The sequence below is a fragment of the Vulpes vulpes genome, chromosome 15 (assembly GCF_048418805.1).
Source record: "Vulpes vulpes isolate BD-2025 chromosome 15, VulVul3, whole genome shotgun sequence".
NCBI lineage: Eukaryota > Metazoa > Chordata > Mammalia > Carnivora > Canidae > Vulpes > Vulpes vulpes.
The window spans coordinates 6801894-6828409 of record NC_132794.1 but is presented as its reverse complement, the minus strand read 5'-3'; the positions used below and the strand labels follow the sequence as shown (position 1 = coordinate 6828409).

Here is a 26516-nt window from a genome sequence, read left to right as displayed (position 1 = left end):
CTTTTCTTGGTTCCCATGCCCTCCTCCACACTGACTCTGCCATGAAACCTGCAGGGCAGGACCCCTGTTCTCCATGGCGCTGCCTCTGCCCCTAATACCTTAGGTAGAGCTGATATATAGCCAGAGGCCCATTCAAGGTTTCCAGAATGAAAGCAGAGTGACTGCAGGGCCATGTCCTCTTGTTACAGAGCTGGGACTGATGTGTGTAAGTATCATGCAGTGAGTCAGAAAACCCTGCAGGTCTGACCCACAGCCATCTTCTGTCTGCTTGTTGGGGCTCTAGATGAAGTAAGCCTTAGCTACACTGAGGGATTCTGAGTATTCCCTTTCTCCATGAACCCCCCTGGCAGCCTGGCATGCTCTGAAGCATAGACTCTGCTGGGCCACCCACCTCTCAGTACTCTGGTAGGTCCCAGTGAACTACAGATATTATGAACCACCCCCTTACCACTTCCCATCTGGCCAGGCTGAGCCCCTTAGTGACAAGGAACTGGACACCCCCGGGGAACCTTGGTTAGGAAGTCTGAAAGGAATGGCTTCACCAACCACTGACCAGCACAGGGTCTGGGAGTACCAGGTATGGCCAGTTTCCTGTGTCCATCTGGTCAGGGCACCACACCCAGTGACTTAACCCAACACTAATCGAGGTGTTGCTGTGATAATATTGCATAGATACTGTTAACATCTATAACCCACTGACATTAAATAAAGGCAATTATTCTTCATAATGTGAGTGGGCCTCTTCTAATCCACTGAAGGTCTAAAGAGCAAAAACTCAACTCTCCCTAAGGAAGAGAAAGTCTGCAGCATCAACTCCTGCTTGAGTTTTCAGTCTGCCAGCCTAGCCTGTCCTCCAGATCTCACATTTGAGAGCCCACACAACCGCAAGAGCCAATTCAACAGACACACCAGGCCGGCCCCACACTCAACTCCAGCAGATACACTGGGCTCTGGCAAGGATGGACAGGAGCACTGGATTTGTCTCTATAGTAGACATGTCACTTGTATTGGGGTGGGTAATGATGTCACTTGGTGACCAGTTGATACCTGCGTCAGAGCTCAACTCCACAAAGCCTAGGAGGTGACTGAAGCCCCTCCCTCCCCATTTCACACCAGATCTGCCATTTTTCATCAAAGAAGCATATGGACCTTGATCAAAGGTAGATGCAGTCATCTGTGCTCTCTTCACGGACGGCACCTGCCAAACATACCACCGTGGATCCAAGAGGAAGACAAGGATCACGAGACTGAATTCCCTCAGTATCCACCACCAAAACACATCACAGTTGGCTTCAAAAGCTGGAACTGCCTTCAAAATTTCTGTGATGGGAACCTTCTGAGCAATCCTAGAATTTTGTGAGGGCCTAAGAGAGGAAGGTAGTAAGGTTTCCATTGTTCCTTCACAAGAAAACTGATCGGTTCCTCCAAAAACGATTGCATTTCACAGAAAATAGACCCACCTTTGCTCCTGAAAGGAACCCCCAAAGGGCCTCCCTTAGTCAGCTGGGCTGAGGAATATGGAAGAAGCTTCCTGGGAGCCCCGTCCTTCCTGAATCCCTGTGGGGACCTCCTCAGGTTGAGAAGGCTGGCGCACGGCCCAGCCAGGTGGCAAATGGACACTGGCTACGGATGGGAAACACAAGCCTGCCTCAAAAGAAATAGTGGCCACTTCTTCTGCAAGACACCAGGCTTCTTCTATTTACATGTTCTGCTAAACTCAGGAATAGCAGAATGAGAACAAGAGAAGGTTTCGCTTCTCTGACACCATCCTCGACTCCTTGCTTAGTCTCCTCCCGAGGCTGCTAAACCCATGCTGGCAATTCCTAGAGCTGGTCGTAGGCCATGCTCCAGAAATAAGGGCCTGGGCCTCGCTCACTCTGCGCAGACCTGCCTGGAATCACCTCAGCACCCTCTGTCCAAAGTGTTCTCTCCCACTCTCTCCCACACACAAGGTCTAACACAGTCTTTCTCTAACACACAGACATAGACACAGACACACACACACACACACACACACACACACACACACACACACACACTGGTGGATTCCCTGCAGGTAGAAACTAGACTTGGAAGAAGAAGTGCTAAGTACTCTCAGCGCTCACAGCACGATGACCAGTTAATGAACCCTGGGAACATTCTATCAGATAGATAGGTTTACCTGTGAAATACGGGCATGTAACCATCAACTAGCTGGGACTCTGCTCCCCTGAACCCTTTGACGGCATTTCCTACTGAGCTCTTTCCATCCTCTCGGGACTCAAGGAGCCACTCACTGCCTTGCTGGGCCTGCCTTGGCTTGAACTCCATTTAAAGGACCAGCATCATAGCAAGATTCAACAGCAGAGTTATCATTCTCATTTTGCAGAAGCAGCTAGATGCATGGAGGGAACGGACTTCTTGGAGCCGAGGAAAGCTCTGACATCTGCAGTCTCCCTGTCTGGCATGTCAGCCTCCCCTCAGCATTCTTGCTAAGGTACGGTGACTTGGGCCCTTCATCAACTACAAGCTGATGCAATGGTTTCCAGCACTTATAAAACAATTATAAAAATCGCATTTAGCAATATATTGCAATATATATTATATATATGCATATATATAATATATATTGCAATGAGGTGGAAAATGCACTCACTGGGTGTGGAGTCAAACACTCCTGGTTTGAATCCAGTTGCTTTAAGCTGTGATCTTGGGTTAGCCAGAAAATGCGTGAGCCTCAGTTCCCTCTTCCATGGTATGGGGACAAGCATTCCTCACAGGGCTGCTTGGAGGACTGATAAATATGAAAGCGTTTTGTACGTGATAGAGCACTAACAAATGTGAGCCGTTCTTACGACTCCGTGTCAGACTGTGCAACATTTAAAAGAAATTACCCAGGGACGCCTGGGTGGCTCAGTTGGTTAAATGTCTGACCTTTGGTTTCAGCTCAGGTCGTGATTTCAGAGTCCTGGGATGGTGCCCACCTCGAGCCCTGCACTCAGCAGCAAGTACACTTGAGATTCTCTCTCTCCCTTCCCCCCTGCCGCTCCCCCTGCTTGTGCTGTTTTTCTCTTACTCTCTCAAACGAATAAATAAATCCTTGCGGGGGGAAAAAAAAGAAATTATCCCCTTCTTGTCTTGAGATTTTATATTCTTTCTGAATAAATATGGGGCATTATACCATACTTGAAATCAACTTTACTTTTCAAACCCCCATCGGATTAAATGTTTTTGAGTCTCAGGGACTGTTGTTCTGCATCTGATAATACATTCTATGCGACAGCGGCATTATCGTGACAAACTCAGGAAAGTGGATACTCATGCATGCCATCAGAGCTGGGCTTTAAATATAAGAACGATGAGAAGAAACAGCGTGCAGTAAGAGAAGGGACAGAGGAGGGTGGGGGGGTGGAGGACATATGAAGTAGACGTGCCAGCCAAGTCATATGGCTTGGACATATGCTGCACTGCCTGGCCACTAGCTGACACTCTCCCTCCATAAAAACATAAGACAGCACTATTTTCCAGGCAATAAAAACCTCAGAGATGAATCCTGCCATATGTGGGCATGGCCCCCCTCCCACGGAGCCCTCATGCCTGGGAAATAGAATTGAACACTACATCTTCAAAGGGAGTTCTTGGTAAATATACTACCGGTTTTACAACCTCTATCCTCCACGCAAACCACTGGAGAACACATTTTCTCAGCATTGCCCAATGTTACCGTTCGGTGGCCTTAGGTTCTGAAACAGTCTTTGGAGAAGCGTGACTGACTTCCAATTTACCTTTTCAGGGGACAGGAAAACCAGAAGTCCCGGAGAACAAGAGTCAGGGGTCTCCTTACCTTGAGCCGTTCACCTGGTTAGGGTTACATTCCATCTTGATGGTGACCCTGGCTGGGGGTTGAGACAGCCAGTCCTGCTGAGGGACGCGTGGGCTCATCTTGGAGGTCTGTCCATAGTCGCCGGAGGAGGACGCGGTCATGTCCGTCTTAGCCAGGTGTGGTGTCCCGTAGGCACACTCAAACAATGACTGGTCCTCGCTCACAACCGATAACGCTTCCTGAATGCCCAAAGAAACACACATTCAGGACACGCCGAAGGACAGTCATGCTTCAAAGAGCCACTGACTTTAGAGTCGTTTCTTACGGGGGGCTACATTTTAGGGAGTTTTCATAGAATCCATTCCTATGTCTGAGGAGAAAAAAGTAGCTTGTTTTCTTTCCCTTCAGACTATAACAGTTGGAACTGGCCAGCCCAGAAAAACTTTCCTGTGGGTCTCCGAGCATCCCCGGCTTGACTGCAGCAGTGCAGATAATACCCACTTTAATCTCAACTCAAGGAAGTTGAATTTCAAAGGTCTTAGAAGACATCCAATTGCATGTGTCATTATTTGACAAATGCAATCTATAATTCAAGCAGACAGGGTACAGAATGGTCATGGAGATTAAAAAAAGAAATGTGACGGGTAACACCTAAACATCTGGCGATACTGCCACATTCCCAGGAGATTTTAAAGAAGAGTCACTTAGAAGAAGGCTAAAGGGAAGTGGAGCCCCGAAGGACAAACGTACAAAGATACAAATTTTTCCACTTCTAAGTTATTAGCTGAAATAGAGTTTCAAGCGGTACTTCCATGATGGCAAACATCTGGATGATAAATGAACCAGAAAAAAAAAAAAAAAAAAGCTGTGAATTATCCAGATGCCTCCAAATACCAGGGTGTTTAAAATATCTGGATCTCTGACTAGCTCTTTTTCTCCTTTATTTTCTGTTAGTATCTTCGGTCTTTTGTAGGATTTGGTGAAAAGAAACAGAAATATGTCATTGTTGGATCATTAATTCTCCTGGGGTTTGAGGTCACACAAGTGGTTAGCCTATGGCTACACTTCTATATTCTATGGCCAAATCAGCAAAGGCAAGTTAGATTTGGACATTTCAACTACTAATGATATATCATGTAGCAGAAGAACTATGACACAATATAATATTGATTTCTATCAGAGAAAAAATTGTGCAATAACTCATTTTAATTTTAATCCTTTGGCATCCTCAGTATTGCTACTAACTGGTGAGAAGCAAATGCTGCCCAGGTCACATTTTTTTTAATGGAAATTTTGATGCCAGGGTGGAGGCAGACCATGGAGAACTTTAGTCCAAACTTCTCATCCCCAAATGAGAAAACGTGAGATCCAGAAAGGTCCAGAACTCACCTTGAAGTAAGCTGTGGAACTGGGGACACATCGGGCAGGTGTGTTACTGTCCACTCCCTCAACCTATGACGATGCCTTTCTTACATCTCTTGGTTGGGATATTGTTTACATTAGCACTCCCTTCTTCTTCTTCAAGTTGATATTTAAGTAAGTAGGGACCCTCCCTGTTAGTCACAGAGCCTTAAGCAGCAGCCTTTCTAAGATTCAGACCACTCTCCTTACCTAGAAGCATCGGGATCTTTAGGGAACACATGAAATTTCACAAAGCCCCCTTCCAAACCCAGTGTATACTCTGCTACTCTCTCCGCCACCCACCCACGGAGTAACTTCACAGGTACCAGAACTATGTGGCCAGGCACACTGCGCTAGGAATCAGTGAGCAGGAAAGAAGCACAAGCACCCAGCAGCGCTCTGCCCCCAGAGCAGTAGCCAAGTGCCTGTAGATACCTAACACCCCACCACCCCCAACTTATTAAACCCAACTTCTTAAAGATCCCTCAAATCACAGCTTGGGGGGGACACCTGGATGGCTCAGCAATTGAGCATCTGCCTTCGGCTCAGGGTGTGATCCTAGAGACCCGGGATCAAGTCCCACATCAGGCTCCCTGCATGGAGCCTGCTTCTCCCTCTGCCCATGTCTCTGCGTGCCTCTCTCTCTGTCTCTCTCATGAATAAATAAATAAAATCTTTTTTAAAAAATCACAGCTTGGGACACTTGCGGGAAGAATAAGCTGGTGGTTGACACAGTAACACAAAACATACAAAAAAGAACATGTTGAAAAAAAAAAAAAAAAGAACACGTTGTAGCTGCCAGACAGCCAGAATCAGACACAAGAAAGAAAAAAAAAAAAAAGTAAGGCATCTCTGAATACATGCCAAAATCAAACACATCGACAACACACACCAACAACACAAGGCAGCACCACCAAAGCGCAGTGTGCGGCAACAGGCACGGGGGACCTCTCCTCTGCAAGGGGAGTGAAGGAACCTGAGCCACCTACACTCCCAGACGAGGGTTTAAGAGTAAGACTGGCATCACTACATGGACCTAGTGTAGCAGTGCTATTCAATAAAGACATAAATCACAGCTGCTTATATAATGTTTGCGGAACAGAGTCTCCCACCCCGGAGCAGCCCTGGACAGAAAGTTTTCACACACTCACAACAGGACACAAGGCTGACTGGCGCCCTCCACTCCCGCCTGATCCTGCAGACTCCAGCCCGATTCCAGCTCCGGCTCCAAGGGGGATAATGCATTACTGCGTGTTACTAGCATCAGCTCACCCGGGAAGAGAAATATGAATAAAGGTGCAATTTCTAACAGAACTTGGCAGAAACAGGTGAGGTTTAAGGGACAGGCTCAGTTTTAAATTACAAGTGAAAAAGAAAAAAGTTTTCATAGCAGAAGTGAGCCTACAAGGTCAAAATATTAGTATACCCCCAAGATAAAGCAAGGTATCCTTGCAAAGCCTGCCAATGACTGAATAAATGTAGTATAAGGTTTAAGAAGTGGACCGAAAGAGCAGAACTAAGACAAGGCTCCAGTGTGTGTTTGGTGGGGGAGGAACCCCATTCTCACATCTGGCAAAGCATTATTTCAGCACATGGCTTTCTAAAGAAAGAAATCAAAGTTAATTGAGATCGATTTTTTGGGGGGGGGGTACTTACAAAGCTAAAGATAAGGGAGACACACATCTTTTCTTCGTATCTTAGAATTCTCCTCAAAGTTAGCATTTGCATAAAAGATGAGAAAGGTGATGCGACTCAGAATATCAAAGGTTGCTTTTGTTCACTAGAGGAGAAAGAGCCCCAAAGTGAGGGCGCTTCAGAATAAACACCTCAGAAAGAGTGAAATACAATCCACATTCTGGAACGACAGAGCAATTAGAAAGCATGGCCCAAAGTGATTCTAACTAACCCGAGAGTGCCGAACACCTAGAAGTACGTACAGGTCAGGAAAAGGAAACACAAAATCAACCTCCCGTTCTCTCTCTCCCTCTCACACACACACCCGTGCCCATGTAGCACATCTGAACAATGAGGGGGGAGTAAAAAAAAAGCCCAAAGGGTGATTTTTCCAAGACCTACTTCAACAGCACAATCACTAGAATTAACTGCTGCTCTTCAGAGGAAAACAGGCAACAGACGCCATGGGCCAGCAGCATCTGTTTGTTCATCCATTAGACTCAGTCATGTTATTACACGCAGGCTTCATCATCCCTTTGGTTCGATATGAATGACAAAGGCTATTGCACAGGATTCTCCCGCCCTGGCAGCTCTGGGACTTCAAAGCGGGAGAGGATCTCGCCCAGTAGGATTAAAACCAGAACGGAGCTCTGAGCACAGGCTAGTAACCAGGAACACATGAATCCCTCAACTCCAGCTCGGCAAGGGACTTCTGGCCTTGATTGACGCTGTTGTTGCTTCCCTGCCTGCCACCTGGCTTCCCTCCTCATCCGTGGCCACCTCACCTACCTACCTGCCTACCTGCCAAGGGTGTCGGCAGATGCCTTAGTTAACATGTATAGGTTATGCTCTCAGAACCTTCAGCCAGCCGCAGGACTTGGGAGACTGCTTTGGTTGCTTTATAGCAGAGAACTCAAAAAAAAAAAAAAAAAGTCAAAACCTGGCAGAAACATGGCATAATAATTTAATATGCTTGCCTCTATGTTACTATAAAAAGACCTGAACTTTAGATTGGTGTGTGCTAGTGTGTGGGGGTGTTTTCTCTGTAGCTCCAGGAAAGTTGGGATAGTCCAATGTGGCAAGTGGCAGGCTACCAATGTCATTTTTTTTTTTGAACTTACGAGACACACATAAATTCTAAGCAAAATGCCCCCAAACTAAAGGTGCTGCTGTGTTAGCACTCGAGTGTTTATTATTTCATATGAATACTGAATATACCAATAAAATACAAGGACCATTCCTTCCAATCTTGGTCAGGGGACAACAGTCAACTGATAGGTTCAGAAACTGGGAAGTTCTCAACTAGATGATATTTCATAGTGTAAGACTAAAATTTGATTTATTTTCAAGTAACTAGATGTGGGTACAGCAAAGGATCCAAATGCTTAGATTACAAAGATAGCAATAAAAAGTCGACTGCACTTTGTAAGTGCACTGACATTTTCGGCAAAAGACTTCAGGGATCCTGAAACAGATGAATCCCTTTCTGTAACAGATGAATATTTTTGAGGGGCTCCTATATTTCAAGTAAAAGAATTAGAAAATAAGGGATCCTATTTGCTTCTAATTTGTCATCCCCCCGGGTTAAAAGTACTATATTGTCAAATCCAGAGAACCCAACATACTTAGATTTCCATGAAATCCGGGCTTGACGTGGAAGCCAGTCTCAGAATGATCCGCTCTCTTTCACAGTTGGAGCAAGTGAAGCCCACAGAGAGACACGGTCCTTCCATGGTTTTCAAAAATTCAGAACATAACCAGAACTCAACATCCACAGACCTGGATTCCCAAGCCCTCCGGTGGTGAGGAAACACAAGTGGAAAAACTAAATGGAACAAGCATGCTGAGTAAGATTATGGTCATGCTTTAGAAAACATTCTTAAAGATGTCCTGGTCATCACAACACAGTGTCTACTCCAGAAAGCTAGTGTCATCTGAAATCAGGAGCCTGCCTCTTCCACTGTGCCTCTTAGCACATTACAACCCAATACAAAACTCCACCTTAAATTTCCTCCCACACACAGCCAAGCAGAATTTGGTGCATCACACAACTCCACACCCTGCCATGAGTAAGATATCTTGTGGCCACTTTCTCACAAACAGCCGATCCATCACAGAACACCCTGGTTGCCCAGTTAACAAAGCGCTCTGCATGCATATCTTTTTAAAACCTATGTCACTGACTTTAAGATACACCATTTTTTACATTTTCCCAGCTCTGAAATCCGGATGATCCTACAGTCAATGGTATGCCATGGTTTATGGGCAGCATGTCTTCCACTTTGGTGGCAGAGAAAATAATGGTTAGTTTTATAACCAGTGGGCATCTTAAATCTATGAAATGTGGTTATTCAGTTCTGACAACAGTCCCATACAGTCAGTTGTCATTCCTGGATGAGAAAGCGGAATGGAGAAGAAGTGTGTCATTAATAGTGTAGACCAGGTGGAAGCAGAATCCCAGGATTTAGGATGGAATTGAAGTATCATCAGAAGATGGAAATGAACCCTCTAAGTACAACAGACTCTCCCATGAATCTAAAAGCTACTCAGCAATAGGCTCCAGATAGGTTTCAGTATTTATGTAATCCACAAAGCTGTTCTTTTCTCTGGTTAATCAGATAATTTAGATTCAAACTGATTGTCATGTACTGGGATGCGTTCATGGTGGATGGATGCCAGACTTCTCTTAGTGAATAATACAGAGGAAAAATCGGACAGGTAGGAACACCATTATAAGTATGCTACAGCCAGTGCCACTTGGTGGCCTTAATGGATGTCTGCAGACCTAATGATATGGGAAAACTATTTATTAGGTTGTCTCAAGCAAAATTGTTCAGAACATCTCTTTGACACAGATGCCACGCAATTGATGCTCCTAGAAAGTCACCTCCTACTCTCATTTGGGAGAGAAAAAAGCAACACAAACAAAACAGACAAAGCACCTAGGGGAGACCCTCACCTCCCACCATTCATCCAACAACCACATACCAACTGCTCGGGAGTTTTTTTTTTAAATAAATAAAAAAATAAATAAATAAATTCATTCATTCATTCATTCATTCATTCATTTAAGACACGGGGAGAGAGAGCAAGAGAGGGGCAGAGACACAGGCAGAGGGAGAAGCAGGCTCCATGCAGGAAGCCTGACGTGGGATTCGATCTGGGGTCTCCAGGATCACACCCTGGGCTGCAGGCAGCGCTAAACCGCTGTGCCACTGGGGCTGCCCTCGGGAGTTTTTATTCTAAATGTGTATGGTTTTGCATTCAGATACAGCCAACATCTCATGTAATAAACTTCATCTGACCAGTGTGTCTTTTCATTATGACACGAAAAAAGCCAAACATTAAGTGACACAGGACTCATCAAGCTGGGTGTGAATCACTGCTGCCCTTTCTTGGCATTCTTTTCTTTTTAACTCTTCAGTGGGGGGAATCATTAAAATCATAGATTAAATGCAGCATCTAGCTTTGTGTCACGTTTTTCTCATTTAACACGTTGCTATTTTAGTCCTTCAAAAAATATAAAAAATCTTGGATTAACCTCAAAGGAAAAATGCACGTAGGCAAATGAAGTCCATGTAAAGAATGTATTTCTTCTCCAATATGGCATTGTTGCAGTATCGGAAAAGTTGACAATGCACAACACCAGCTCTGTGCTAGGAGAACGAGACACAGGGCTGGTGCAGAGATAAGGAGATACATCCAGATGTGCAGATACCCACTGAGACACACAGATGTACACCCATCTCACTGTCTACAATCCATCTGTCCATCTATCTGTCATCATCTTTATTCACAGAGCATGTGAAAAGACCTTCACATATTCCCCATCTCTCAGCACACTCACTGGGACAGATATTGCCTAGATGGTGCAGAAGACCTGAATTCTCCCCCTTCCATCTTTCCTTGTTTCTTCCTTTTTCATCCTAGGAGTTTTCCCTCCACTCTGTATATCCCTTTGGAAAACACTGAGCCGGAGATGGGTCCCCTGATGACCTCCTGTCGCACTTCCCTGGTCTGAACTCTCTGGGTTTCTCCTTGGCTATGGGGCAGGCTGAGGTGGCTTCCAGAATTCTCTTTGTTCAGATACTTCTTCCTCAACTCCTGCATTTATTAAATTATAAGCACTTTCAGGGCAGGATCCTTTGTGCATGTGTTACTAGCATCAAAAGAACTTCTCAACACCACATGTTTGCTGATGTTAATATTAACCATTGAAGTCATGAAATCATATTATAGCCACATCATAATGCAATAAGTAGGGTCCAGAAACATCTATCACATCACAACAAAGGATCCACACTTATGAGATCATTGGATTTTGCAGCCAGTGACCACGAATCCAGAGGCTGTCACCAGCAATATGTCTGTAGTCACTCTCATGGAGCACATGATCGCAGCAGGGTCTTGCCTTAAATCTTTGTGGGCATAAACTGGGGACTTTATGGAGTTAGAAATATACAAATGAAATAAGGCTTCCTGGAAAATGAGAATTCCAAAGCAAGGAAGAAGCATTCATCAGGGAGTAGAAATCCTAGAAATATTGTGAAAGCCTAGAGCTCTGCAGAAAAATTTCCAAGAAAGAATAGGTCTATCTCACATGATGAAAATGAGATTTCAGTGAACCCTGAGCAATTAGAGAGCCAGCTAACATAATGTTAAAATAACTTCTGTTTACTTGCTCGGTGATGCGCAGGATGCCCTTTCAAATATTTGAAAGGAGAGCATAAGGAGACTATTTCTCCCAGCAATCAAAGGGTACAGTTTCAGATGTGCAAGATGAGTGCATCCCAGAGACCCACCACACAGCTTGGGGCTGGAGTTAACCACACTGTGTTGTCGACCTAAACATTTGCTATGAGGGTGCATTTTATGTTAAGTGTTCTTATCACACACACAAAAATAAATAAAGATGGAGGAAGGAAACTTGTTGAGGTGATGGATGTGTTTATGGCATAGATTGAGGTGGTGGTTTCACGGGTGGATACTCATCCCAGACTCATTAAATTGTATACATTAAATACGTATGGCTTTTTGTATGTCAATCAAGACTCAATAAAAAAGGTTAAAAAAGGGACGCCTGGGTGGCTCAGTGGTTGAGCATCTGCCTTTGGCTCAGGGCATGATCCCAGAGTCCCAGCTTCAGGCTCTCTGCATGAAGCCTGCTTCTTCTCCTACATCTTCCTATGTCTCTGTCTCTCTCTCTGTGTATGTGTCTCTCATGAACAAATATATAAAATCTTAAAAAAAAAAAAAGGTTAAAAAAAAAACCCTAAAGGAACAATATTTAAGTGATGTCAATAGCTTCTTTGAAGAAATGCATTCCCCCCGCCCCACAGGCTTCTTTCCTTCTTTAGAGATGAATGAAAAGTGTGAAAATACGTGTGGAAACATCATGTTTGTAAGTTTTAGGTAGGAGTGAGCACAAAGAATGGAACCACTGCCCCCAAAGACCCTCCTATGCCCTTGGCTTTGTGTGGCTGGCGTTCCATGGTTGGTTGGTTTTGTTTTCCTCGTCACCACCATCACAGAACACTCACAGAACATTTGTCAAAAGCCTTCATCTTATTTTTATGAAGTTTTATTTTTAAGTGATTCATTTGAGATGAAAAGATTTTCTTTTCACTTTTTATAGTAAAGTTTAGGATACACATAGAGTCATATCACAATGCAGGAAACAACATGGTAGAGCATAGTGGCACTGGATCTGGGTTCAGAAGACCCAAGTTTGAAGCCAGATTCTGTCCTTGCTCTCCTTGCCACCTCAGGAACTTCGGGGACCTCTTTCTGCTCCGTGTCCCAAAGGAGCTTGCTGGGAGCTTGTTGGAGATGTAGAGTCTGGTCTCCAACTCTGCTGAATCAGAGTCCATTCTACAACAGCCTCCTGCGTGGACTGGGACTATTGCATACTTGCACAGTCCAGTGCAAGTAGAGCCACTTTGCCCCTGCTGGAGTCTCGATTTCTTCAACTATAAAAATGGCATTGATAACAGCTGCCCAGCTCCCAACCAGGGATGTTAAATGGACCAAATGAGCCAGCATGTGTAAAAGGTTTTATAAACCTTAATGTTGTATTTCAATTGTTACTAGATTACAGAAAGCTGATGTGCCTGACTTGAATTCTCCACATGGTTCAAGCAGTGGTTTAGACGATCCATTTCTAGTCATTGTTCTAGCAAGCCAGATGCGCGAAAAGTACGACATCTCTAATGTGCAATTAGTCACTTATCTTTGTAAGTACTACATTTAAAAGTCATGTACCTTCATCTAACATGGGGGAGTGAATAGGCTAACATCTCTTCTTTTATTGTTAAGAGGGCATTCGTCACTTTGGCCCCACGTGATTTAATCTTTCTGGTTCCTGATCAGTTCTTGTAGGGTTTTTGGTTGTAATTCTACCTTAGTTTCTTTGATATCAATTATCTATAAGTTTTGTGTAAAGGGGGATCTAGATCCTCTGGTCAAAACTGTAGCTTCAACTACTGGTACGTTCCTTGGCATGCTTGGCATTCTCTATGTAACAAGTAAATGGATGAATAGATGGATAGATGGATAGGATGGATGGATGGATGAAGATACCATGTTCTTATAACATAAGCTCTATATCTTTCCCTAGAATAGCCCATGGCATACAGTTGATGTTCCTCTAACTCCTAAAAATATCTCCTTTTCCAGCATGTGGGATCCCTGATGCTTTTTATTTTAACTTTCCCTAAAACGTCATGCGTTTTTAATAAACTTATACAAGGACATGTTTCTATAGCAGCTTGGCTAAGCAACTCACAGGGACTATGCCATCTTTCTGATTTTTGAAGCTTACTCGCCAGGATGGAATGCAGGTGATTCAGGTTTTAAGAGGCACAGAGGATCCTCAGAATAGCATCCTGGGCTCACAGGGTAACAAGGGCTTTCGCATTTTTCCTCTGTTGGAAAAGAATGGAAAAGTCCATTTCTGAACACCAAGGGTGGGATGCGTATCAACCCTCTCATCTTCAGAAGGATCTCCATGAAACACAGGCAGCACTATACTTGGCCTTTTCAAAACACACAGGCGTATGCTAAAAATACAGTGCACTGCACATCTGGAATTTGTCTCATCCATGAATCTCTCACACATGGATTCATTGTTTTCGATAAAATTCCAAGAATTTTATTCATGAGAAAGTTCTGGCACAATGGAAAACCCTTGCAAGTACAGTACTACGGGATAGGAGCAGCAGATGTCCCGGCCTCCACCCACAGTGCTGCTGGCTCAGTTCATTTGCATCAGGCTTCTCTCTCATGCCTTCAAACTTCCAAGCCAAGCTTCCCTAGAAAAGGGAGCAGTATAGCAGCCTTACTTGAAAAACAAACTTGATGCAGTTCCCCCACAATTTCGACATGCAGGTGTCAGGAGGGGCCCATGGGGGTGTGAAAGCGGCATCAAGGCTCAGGGTCACTGGTTCCAGATGCAGCTGCTCACTCAGTACAGCTCAGGCCTGGGGCTGTTGACTCCTTATCTTTGAAATGAGAGTCTGCTCTTCTGATGTGTCCTAAGGTCCCTTCTTGAACCAAAACAAAATCTATTTTATTTAACTAGTGACTTACTCTTCCTGCCATGGCCGGGCTGCAAGCTCCACCTTCTCTATCTCGGATCAGATGTGCAGACATGGCAGTGTGCAGGGTTTGGGGGGGGGGGGAGGGGGAGGAGGAAGTCTATCCCCTGTGCCATGGTTGCCAAGAAGTCTTTACACGTTCAAGTTAAAGGTTAACTGTAGGCTCTGTCCATGATGTCCCAGATTTTAATTTCCCATGTCCTATGGATATCTTCTTTCTTGCTCACCATGAGAAGGTAGGCAAGACCCTGAGAGCTCACTTCATGTCTTCAAATGTGGTTAGGACCTAATCTCCTGCATGGGGACTCGGGTTGTTTGGCACATAAAGAACACCAGTCATAATAAAGTATGGTTCTACTAACCAAAGTCTTCGGAAGCCAGGATGATCAGGCAAGGAAGGGAGCACATGTTGGAAGCCCCTACCCCTCACAAGGTCCAAAGACCTCCCTGATTTCTTTCCAATTCCTAACCCCAAATAATTTTTGGCACAGACTGCATACTGTATAAAGCAGAACCAAACATGGACACTCTTTCTTTCCCAGACACTGACTCCCACTGTGGAAAGAGCCAAATGCTCACCCACTGTGAGGGTTCCCTCCCTGCCAAACTCCTGCTTCAGCCCTGTGAGTGATGATGCTGCTGTCCCCGAGGCTGGGAGGCTAAGCCTGTGCTTTGCAGAAGATTTTCCAGTACATAAATCTGCCCTGGTTGCTGCACAGGAAGGAGACCAAGCAGCCAGGGTATCATAACCTTTGTTCACGCTCTGGGCTGAGCTCATTCTTCTCCCATGATGTAGTGTGCAGCACCAGGGAGTACCCTGTCACTGGAACACTTTGCATGCACCAGCAAGCTAGTTGCCAGCGAGACTCATTTTTATGACTTTGGGAGTGTTGATCTCAAAACCTAATACATTTGAATTATTCATTGTAAACTCGTCCAACAATTTCAAACTACACATACATATGTCATAACCAACAGGACTCTCTTAGAGTCTAGCTCGAGCCCCTCTGTAAATTGGTCTACGCTGGAAGCCAAAATCACTCTTTAAAACTCTGTAGGTCCATTCATACCCAAACCACTATAACCTGCAGAACAGCAGGTGGCCTAAAAATTTTAATGAGGCCTACAAAAGGGTCTAAACCTTGGTTTTTGGACTGCCTCCTTTTTTGGGACCTCTTTATACTAATTGCACTGAACACTCATGGAGAAAGCAGAACCACTGATGTCTAGTGTGTTCCCATCTTTTCCAGGGCTCGGGGCTCTGTGCATTTTGTACAGACCCATGCTGCGCAAAGACATCTGCTGGATGGGTGAGGGGTGGCCCCTGCAGAGCTAGCTCCTGTCAAAGGGGTGGGGTTTTCTGTGTTACTCATCCACCTATTTTGCACAAAGAGCCTATGTATGTGTATATCACACATGGCTCTCTCTACTTAAAAAGGGCTTACCTGGAACAAAAGATGGTTCCCTGTCTTCTATCCTGGTGGACTTCCACTGATCACTACTGTAAGCACAGGTATACTCTAAATTAATTTAAAAATTAAAATGACATATGCAAAAAAAAAAAAAAAGACATATGCAGAGCCATGTAGCTGGAAGTAACAAAAGCCATTTCTGCCCTTGTCAAATCTTACGCCGGTGAGCGCCAGATCTAAAAGCGAGCAGACTGGTGCCCCTCTCAAGTCCTAATCAAGAGGGGACCAAACGGGCTCCCAGGCCGTTTGGTCCGAGGCCAGACTGTTACTAATGCAGCTGATGCTGATGCTGAACTCCCACAGTCACAAGGCGCTTCTACAGAACTCATCCTTGCATGCAGGTCTCACTAGCATCCACTGGATTTTCACTCATGTTAATGTCACTAACCTTCATTTTCGCTTCCAAGCAAAAGAGTAGACGTGTGACCATATGCATCTTGGCAGGTGGGGTGATGAAAAGCAGCATACCTACTTAAGTATTTTTTATATAAATTTATTTTTTATTGGTGTTCAATTTGCCAACATATAGAATAACACCCAGTGCTCATCCCGTCAAGTGCCCACCTCAGTGCCCACCACCCAGTCACCCCCACCCCCCGCCCACCTCCCTTTCCACCACCCCTTGTTCGTTTCCCAGAGTTAGGAGTCTCTCATGTTCTGTCTCCCTTTCTGATTATTTCCCACTCATTTTTTCTCCTTTCCCCTTTATTCCCTTTCACTATTTTTTATATTCCACAAATGAGACCATATAATGTTTGTTCTTCTCCTATTGACTTATTTCACTCAGCATAATACCCTCCAGTTCCATCCACCTAGAAGCAAATGGTGGTTATTTGTCATTTCTAATGGCTGAGGAATATTCCATTGTATACATAAACCTACTTAAGTATTTGATAACTCTAACTCCTCTAAACTCATCTCCTGTTGGCTCCTCGAACCTCACAGTCTGGGCAGACATTGTCATGCCAGGCAATGAACTCTCTCTATATAGCACCAACAAAGCCATACCTTCCAGCTTTCCCTTCGTTACCCATTCAAGTGCCAGGCAACAGACAAACTCACTCTAAAATTCAAAATAATTAAGTACACATTTGTAGAGTGAATTAGAGCCTTGCTTTTCAGGGTCTGATGCTGGCACAGGCAGCATCAACATTACCTGAGACCCTGTTCTATACACAGAATCCAGGCCTTGCCCCAGAGCTAGGGAGCCCAAATCCTGATGGACAAGATTACTAAGATGAATGGCATACACAAGAAGTTCTGGGAACTGGGTTAAAAAGTTGCAAGGGGTCTGAAAAGAAAGAAAAGGCAGAGCCGAGTGAGGAGGGCCAGGGAGAGAGGGACAGACAGCTGTTGTTAATACAGAATGGTCAGTGAGGTTCTCGTGGGGAGAGGCGAGGCCTGAATAAACTTAAGGAAATGAGCCATCCCAATGCACTCCTGGGGAGTGAGCCTCCAGGGTCACTGAAGCCACAACGCCAAGGGCAGAGGAGGGCACTGGGGTTGGAGGTGGGACTCTGAGATCAGGAGCAGCCAGGAAGGAAGTGCCATCGCAGGGAGGGAGAGTGTGACTACTGGCTGAGGAGGGGATTCTGATGAGGCTGAGGATGAGCAGAGCCGTGGCCAGAACCTGGTCTCCTGGGAGTGAAGGGGAACCAGGGAAATGTCTTCTTTCCTGAGATGTACTAATATTTTTCACCTTGTAAGCATTCTGCAAAGAAAGATCTTTCTATCTTTTAAGTATTATGATTTTCAAAACTCAACGTGATCAGAATGCATGTATTATGCATGCCAGAGTATACACCAGGAGTCACACCTAATGAGACATGATAGCCGTCCTTCGCCCCCTATGCAATGGAGCTTACTTCCATACATCATATACAGAAACTTCAGGAATTCAAGATGCGTATTTTCATTCAGAGAGCCTGTCCATGGCCATGACCATTTTTTTGTGCTATTTTGCACATATAGGAAATACCTGGTTGAGGCTTCCCACTATCCTGGACACCTCCTATAAAGGGCAGCCCTCAGGGAAACCAACCACTGGCAGTCTAAAGGAACAGCACCGAAGTGCTCCCCTGCCCTGAAGTCAGGGACAACCCCAGGGACAGAAAGTGTGAGGTGAGCAGGTATGAGGTGAGCAGGTATTAACAGCTCTAGATGGTGAGCAGCAGACAGCAGGTATCACTTCCGTTCTGCTCACCTCACACCCCAGTGACAGCTTCAGAGCTGGAGAAGGGATTCAGATGAACAGCTATTTCCTCTTTAGACAAAAGGATCAACTTGCTTTAGGGCAGACGCCTTCTGAAGAACTATTTCTACTATGCTTGCCTATCAAGAACCCTAAATTCTCAAAGCTTTATCAGTGGAACGTGCCTCCTCACTGAAAAAGGGTGCTGCCCCTCTTGCTAAGGAATTTGAATCCAATGTCCAAATTCAATACATAGTCTGTGTATTAGTTTCAATACATAGTCTGTGTATTAGTGTATTAGTCTGTGTATTAGTTCAGTTTCCTAAAGCTTCAAAAAAAAAAAAGCATCCTAAATTAAAAGATATTTTTAAACAGAAATGTGTTCTCTTACAGCTCTGGAGACAGAAGTCCAAAATCAAAGTGCCAGCAGGGCTAGTTCCTTCCCAAGCTATGAGGAAGGGATCTGCCCCAGGGCTCTCCCCTTGCCTTGTAGACGGCTGTCTTCTCCCCCATGGCTTCACAGAGTGTAGGCATGTCCGTGTCTCTGACAAGTTTCCCCTCTGTACACAGATGCCAGCATCCTGGATTAGGGCCACCCTGATGACTTCATTCTCACTTGATAACTATTGGAAGGCTGGTTCTCTGAATAAGGTCACGTTCTGAGGTTCTGGGGATTGGGATGCTAACATATGAATATGGGTGGCACAGTTTAGCCTGTAGCAGGCTGTAAGTTCCTGGAGAGCAGAGAATGGGTCAATTTCGTTCATTGCTATCCCCTGCTGCCTAGCAGAGTGTGAGGTCCCAGACTAAGCACTATAGGTCAGTAGTTGTTGAAGTGTGTTCCAGGAACCTCCTGGGCTCCCCAGGTCCTTCCAGGCAGTCTCAGGGCTCTACAGTGTTTTTGTGATGTACTAATATATTATCCGCCTTTTCCATACTTAACCTCTCACAGGAGTGCAGTGAAGCTTTCCAGAGGCTACAGGACATATGATAGCAGAGGAGATTGGACACAGAAGCAGATATGAGAATCCAGCTGTCTCTATTAAGCTGGACATTTTAGAGATTTGCAAAAATATAGAACAATGCCACTCTTCTCACTAAATATATTTTTTGGTAATTATAGTTATTTCTCACTGCACTGTATTCTTTACACTAACACATAATGAGTTTATTACTGTTGTTTTTTAATGAATTCATAAATAATGCTTCAAAAACATCTCAGTTTTTGTTTCTAATTCAGTCAATGTCAATAGATATCTAAATAAACAATGGCTTCTTAGAAACTTCAATAATTTTTAATGGTGCAAAGGAGTCCTGAAGCCACAAGTTTGAGGACCATTGCTGCAGGGGTTTAAACCAGCTGGGACATGGTCCATCTTCTCTGAAGTAACCCACAGTCTTATGGCCATTAATGTCCTTTATAAAGAAAATATTTTTAGTAGCTAAATGCTACAAAAATGAAGCCTACTGGCGATTCCCATAAGTTGACAAAAAGGAGTTATTAAAAAAAAAAAAAAGGCAAGCCAATCTTGAGTCTCTGAAGATAGCACTTAGCCATGTGTTAAATTTGCAACTTACGCGCTTCAAAAACCAAGAGTCAGGGGGGAATGGCATTCCACATATCCCAGCTGCTGAGTGCTGGCCCCCAGATAACTCCAGCACTGGACAGAAGCTACTAAAGAAGCAGGCTGCCCATCCCCTCTTAGCTACCGACTACCCACCGACATCTGTTTTCAGCTGAGACTTCTGGAAAGTTGCTGTGTCTTCTGGCAAAATGGGAGAAGGTCTGGTGAGGGACCACAGACCAGCAGAAAATGAGGGGAGGCTGTAGACCACCTACCCGCTGCCAAGCTGGTTGTGGTTTGGGGGCAGGGCCAACTTGAGAAAGTGGTCCTGGGGCCATAGGGCTGCAGAACCTAGGCATGAACTCCAGGCCCATCTCTTCGCATGCCCATCTTGATGCACTTGGTGCATCTCTGGATTGGGAAGTGGCATTCTCCAATTAATGCCAAGGACCACTCTTTTTTTTTTTTTTAAATAACCAGGGTATTTTAGGTTCTCAACTCATTTCTTGGATGAGTTCCAATACTTGGATATTGGAAGATCCTCCCTGTTTATTTCCTTGCTGAAGACTGTGTGAAAATGTCATGTCTCGTTCTAAAACAGGTTCTCAAAAATAAATAAAATAAGTAAGATTCTTAAAGGCATTTGATGTAAATAATCAGTAGTTGGGCATCCACTACAACCAAAACAACCACAGTAGGCACTGGTGGTGGTGACAGAAAGCTGGATTGTCTTCAGAATCAATTATTTTAGATAGACTGTAATTACTTTAATAGAGGGAAAAAATACCCTGGGAGAAAAGAAGAGCAGATTCATCAGGACTGGGGGAATGCAGGCTCCATGAGAGCAGGGATTCCCTTCTTTCAGTGACTTTTTTCACCAGTGCTTGGAAAAGTGCCCATACTCAATGCACACATGGTAATTATCTGTCATGTAACTTTGTAGTATGTGGGTGCTAGTTTGTTGATTGCTTTGGTGGTGGAGGAAGGAGGGATGAAGGAGAAAGGGAGAAGGAAGGAATTGGTGTTCACTGACCTTGAAGAATGGAGGGACAAGACAGGTTGAGATGGCGAGGAACGTTTTCAGGTAAAGAACCCATGAAAAAAACTGCAGAAGTAGGACCATCCTTGTGAGTTGGAGAGGGCCAAGGATGATTCAAGGTGGGGGCAGGCTGTGGAAGCTCAGATTGGATCCAAAGACTGCACCTCATTTCTGATGGCCCTGGATGCCCCATCCAGGGTTTGTCTTTCATTCTGCACAAAACATGGGCTTCTTACTTCCATGTTTCCATAGCCTCTCCATCCTGATCACCATTGGCTCACATCCTTTCCATTCACAATATTAATCACCTCATCTAGTCTGGGATTATATCCCTCCTATTTAGGTGAAGTACATACTTGATTATCATTTAAATTAATTTGGAAATGTAATTAATTTGATTTGCATTATCAGGAGTGGTTTAATTTCCTACACAGCATACCTAAGAAGGCTTTCTCATGGGCTTACAATCCTGGAAGACCCAATGCCCAAAGGGAGGGGATATATGTTGGAAACAAAAATAAAAGTCAGCAATTTAAAGAAAGCCGAGTTTGGAAAATTCTATCTAAGGACAGGCAATTCCCCATATGGTAAAATGGCAGTGACAACCAAAACAGGGACAGTGTCTATGGAGAATGAACTCATGTATCTGAGCCACAACTTGTATTAGCCAACTTGACAGACAGTACATTTCATTAATTTGGGACTACTGGCTCTTCTGAATGTGGGACAACTCACAACAAATCACAAGGTCATGTGTAAAATGAAAAGAAGGGCTCCTTTACAGTAATAATAATCACACTGTGTCACCCTGCTGCCCCTAAATAAAGTCCAACTTCCCAATGTGTCCTGGCTCCTAGAAGCCCTTAAGTCCTGAGTTTGTTTTTCTTAGTGACTACTCTTGCATTCACTGTTAGTGACCTAAGCAATGAAATTAATTCCCAATCAACCGGAAGAGGCAGGTTAACTTGGCAAGGGATGGCTGACATCATTTGACTTTCCAGGAAAATCCTCCTTTTCTACTAACTCAAGAAACATGTACTGTGCTACCTTGTATTTAGCAGAGAGATCCAACACACAATAGCCAAAAGCAAGAGGTGCATCAATGTCAGTGCTTGTGCTGTCAACATTTCTGAGGAAGTATGTACATTCAGAAGCGAGCATTGGAGGGACCCCCTATGGCCCCAGGACTTCTGTACATTATATGGTTTCCCAAAAAAAAAAGACACCGAAATCTGAAATCAGAAACACATTTTCAAGGGACAAGTGCATGATGCTCACAAGTCAGGTGCAGTGAGGCAGGGGTGTTGGCAGAGGTGGAGGAGGAGGAGGAGGAGGAGGAGGAGGAGAGAAGGGAGGTCAGGAGGATGTCCGTGGGAAACCTGACAGACCCACAGCGAAGGGTCTCGAAATTGCCAATGTATTCTCATCAAATTGCCGATTTCAAAAGACTTGGATCTGAGCCCAGCGAGAGATCTGCTAATTTGGACCTTGACTCTGGCCCTCCCAAAAATTACTACTTCTATCTCAGCACCCAAACAACAGAAAAGCAGTACATGTTCAGTTGGTTAATTCCAAGTAAAGTCGGCATATCGAAACAAAATGTATACTTTTCAGGCATATGAAGTAGAAGTGAGCCAAATTAGCAAAATGCACAAGCATGTTGGCAGTGTTTCTGTGCAGGGCGCAGACCTGTCATCCACGTACAGGGGCTACATGTGTACCCACCTCATGGCCCGTTACCCACTCTAGGAATTACTCAAGCCTTTGTTTTTCTCCCTCCAGCTTCCTGCCTTCTTAAAGCATTTGCTGGCCATCAGCCAATGGGGGAAAAAGGTAAACTCCACTCTGTCCACGTCGCGACTTATCAGTGCTTCCAGTAAAAGGCCTGTGGTGGAGAGCCAGGGAAGTGAGATTTGTGGTTCCTTCAGATCTACACCTTCCTCATTACCCAGAAGGTCGGTCAATCAATAATTCTTATCTTCTGACTGGCAAGGCCCTGCCTGACTTCTTACCCTCTCCCATGGGGCTGCTGTAGGGCCTGCTGAGCTTCCCTGCAGCTCTACGTAAAGGAAAACGTGTGCTTCTCTGGATGTTACCCAGGGTTAACACGGAATAGATACTGTGAGCTTAATTTTGTTTTCTAACAACAAAAATTAAACAAAGATTTCCCAAACTCCTTTAGTGCCAGACTCAATTCCTAAATATCTTTTCCTTGGCAAGACCCATGGAATGACTCTGGAACCCTAGGTGCCCCAATGAGCATAGTTAATGATGCTAAAAAAAAAAAATGTCATGATAGAGGCAAGAATGGAACATTCTGATTTCCCCTTTGGCAACTGCCACCCAAGGGGGGGTCTTGGCTGGCTGGGGGGAGCGAGCTCTTCAGTTCACATAACACCCCATCCAGCTACCCCATATAAACAGGCTATCTCAGCCAAAGTGGTGTGCCCACTCTGAAAATGTGACTGGAAGGCAAGGCCTCCAGCCCCTTGTCCAACCGGAACACAAACCTGGGGCCCCAATAGAACTGATGCTCGCCTTCAGACTCTGGCCATACATTTTTTAAAAAATATTAAATCTATCCATCTAGGAACTCAGTAATTCACTTACCAAACATTTACTGACTCGTCACTCTGTGCCACGCACTGTGACACAACTTCAGGACCTCTTGTAAGAAGATGCAAGGGTTCTATCTACCTGCAAGTTGTATGTCATTATTGTAAAAAACATTCCCATCTCTCTGAATGCCATGTCATAGAAATTCAGCCACCAATGCTCATAAACGTGATCTATGGGAGCTGGGCTCTAAAGCTTCAAGAAGATCCAGCTTTCTTAGAAAAATCACTGAGTACATATGGATATAATTATCTTCATTCTGTTTTCCCCTAGAATCACTGTATTTATAGCTTTGAGCAATTTTCTTTTTTTCCCTTTGAGAAAATACTGTGAAACATTTTTCTTGTAGGTAATATTAATTTGTAATAAATGCATTTTTTGATATAATAAATGACTTTTCATATTTATTACTGAACAAACCAAGGAGTATGAAAGTAAATTTACGGGCAGCTTGCAAGCATGTCTTGCTTTTATGTGAGAAAGGAAATAAATGTAGATGCTTACTGTTAAAGTTAATGAGGCAATGCTAGTGTCAGAATTATAAGCCTCATACTTCCTCCTGTTGTGCAGTTCATAGAGCATGTTTACACACCCCATCTCACTTGGATTTAATAAAATCTTTACACATTGCAAGTATCAACACCTGCAGTAGTGTTACAATGATTTCCCTCAGAATTTGTCTTTGTAAGATGATCATTTCTGTTGCATACTGGTGTTTACAATTTATGTACAACTTTGTTGCACCTCATGGTTTATCCGTCTGTTTCAGGCCATTAAACTGTAAGCTCCTGGAGGGCAGGGACATATCTGACTCGCTTCTATGTCTTCAGGGCCAACCACACAGTCACTCAATACAGTCATCTAGTGCAGCCTTGCTTGGTGACTTACCCTTTCCATAGCTCTGTGTTGTCATGTGTGATATGAGGATAGCAACTGTATCCACTTGTCTTACCTATTCCAATCTATGAGACAATTAATACATCGGGCATACAGTAAGTACCTGTGTTTGCCACTAGTACCACTGCTGTTCTTGTTATTTAGATTGAATTGAATTGAAGTTCGTGAGAGCAAGGTAACTTATACAGGGGAATGGGACAGATGACCAGCAGAAAGAAAGGACCATCAGGGATTCTGTGTCCTGGTCTGCAGCTCTAGCTAAGCTATGAAACAAAGTCATAGATCTTCTTTTTTTTCCAAATCATTTCCATTAATATAATTTTTAAAATAATTTACTTATAAGTGTTCCCTGTGTTTCTTTTCCTGCCATGACGGTCTTTACCTTACCAAATACACATGGGACATTGACACACTGGAAAGCTGAGGAGACACAGAAATAGTATACCCTGGCCTCACTGTGCAGTGGCATCTCTTCTCCTCAACATTTTGCATTTTATAATTACATCTGGCAAACTGCTTCTTCAGCGTAACCTTGTACCAGGAATCAAATGAAAATGAGCCAGCTCTCAGCATAGAAAGTGGAAAATCAGAAGTACACTCAACATTGACACCATTATATTCTCTACATTTCTGTTTCTAAGACAGTCTATTAAAGTTGCCATCCTAACAGTAGAAGATTCCATTGAGCACAGTGTTGGGTGAGTCCAGATTATAGATTAACAAGAGGCCACCAGAGAAGATGGGATGGGCTGGGTTTCCAGGGAGGATCTGTTAGAAGCCTCTTATGTCTGGGGGGCTTTTCAGACCCTGAAAAACCCAAAAGGGGTTCCCTTTCCTGGGCCAATCCTTATTCTCCACAACACGTTTATGTAATAACAATATTTGCAAGTGCAGTCAGAAAAGGAACTGCAGCCCATCATTAACAAATAGATGGGGCTCTGAATCATGTTCACTTTTATTGGCCAATGAATGCTCAGACTTTTTATCTTATTGTTCAATTCAGGAAAAAGGGGATTAAATAGAATTAAGCAAGGAGGGGAAACTCACTTTTTTCACTTGCAGAAAGCTAATTATAGTTTGGTCACTGAGTAATTTCATTATCTGCTTAGGATCCTTAATTAGATTTGATGTTCACTATGAAGTGTGGTGGATTTCCTTGGGGAAGCAGAACTAGGATAGAACATAAATGTTCAGTGTCACCGAATATGTTCAGAAGAATTAGACATCAGTCTTTTTAATTATTCTAGCAGTTTATCATTCCCTCATGAGCTCTACAGACATCACCATTTCAGCAGGAGAAACCAGTAGACTTCTGGGAAGATGGTCTTCCTCAATTACATGAAACTACATAATACATTTAAGGCATCCCTGGCTCTGTCCATTGATGGCCAGAGCACTCCCTCCATGGTCATGGCATGGCAACCCAAATGCCACACATTCCCTGAGCACCACCCCACGTGGGAGATAAGAGACAGCTGCCTCCACCTGAGAACCATGGTATGGTCATTACTTTCCTGGCTTTCTTGTTTTCCCTTACCCTAATATTTAAATCAAGCAATGGAACTACGTACACGATTTCATCACTGAGCTCCATATTCTGTGGTCTTCCTACAAATAACATATATTTTTTAAAATCTTCAGTGTTTATGTGTCACACACAGGTATCCACTGATACAAACTAAGCTATAATGAATATATAAACCAGAGAGCTGAGGCCATGTAGTGCCCGAGGAGTGGAGAAACCCAACATCCATTCCCATGCATTTGCTGCAGCACCGAGTCACCTTGACCTTCCCTAGCTTATAGTCCAGTCTTACGAGTGTACATACATCCATACATCCTGTGTGGTATCTGCCTGTGGATGAGTTGACACCCTCTGATAGGCTATCTTAAGTCCTCATATAATAGATTGTGTGCTGGCACTCCATGAAATGGATGTTAGATTAGCCTTTACCCAAAGTCATTTACCGGATTATAGGTTGAGCACTTTGCAGTTTAATGAACACCTTTCGATCATTATCTTTTGTGATCCTTCAACCCCCTCCATCTAGACAGAGAATAGATTTTATGATACCGGGTTTATAAAGACATGGGTTGTGTTCCCAATGGTTGACTGTGAGCCTGTTCTTTGTAACTTCTAACTCTCTGATTCACCCACAGAGACACGATAGGTTCTAAGTGAGTTGAGTGAGGCTTCCACGTAAGGCTCCTGTCTGCGGCCCTCACGATTGACCCACACTGAGCAGGGCTCCTCAGAGAGCCTG

The 26516-nt window shown here is 44.1% G+C and overlaps 1 protein-coding gene across 4 annotated transcripts in view; it reads right to left on the bottom strand.

The window, feature by feature from the left end:
• The window catches only part of ERG (ETS transcription factor ERG), a 253342-nt gene that overhangs the window by 53856 nt on the left and 172970 nt on the right, over nucleotides 1-26516 (bottom strand). For all 4 annotated transcript variants that reach the window (XM_072740551.1, XM_025987277.2, XM_072740552.1 and 1 more), the window contains one exon: nucleotides 3824-4041. In XM_072740551.1, the coding sequence (XP_072596652.1) occupies nucleotides 3824-4041 (218 nt within the window). The remainder of the gene's footprint in view (nucleotides 1-3823; nucleotides 4042-26516) is intronic.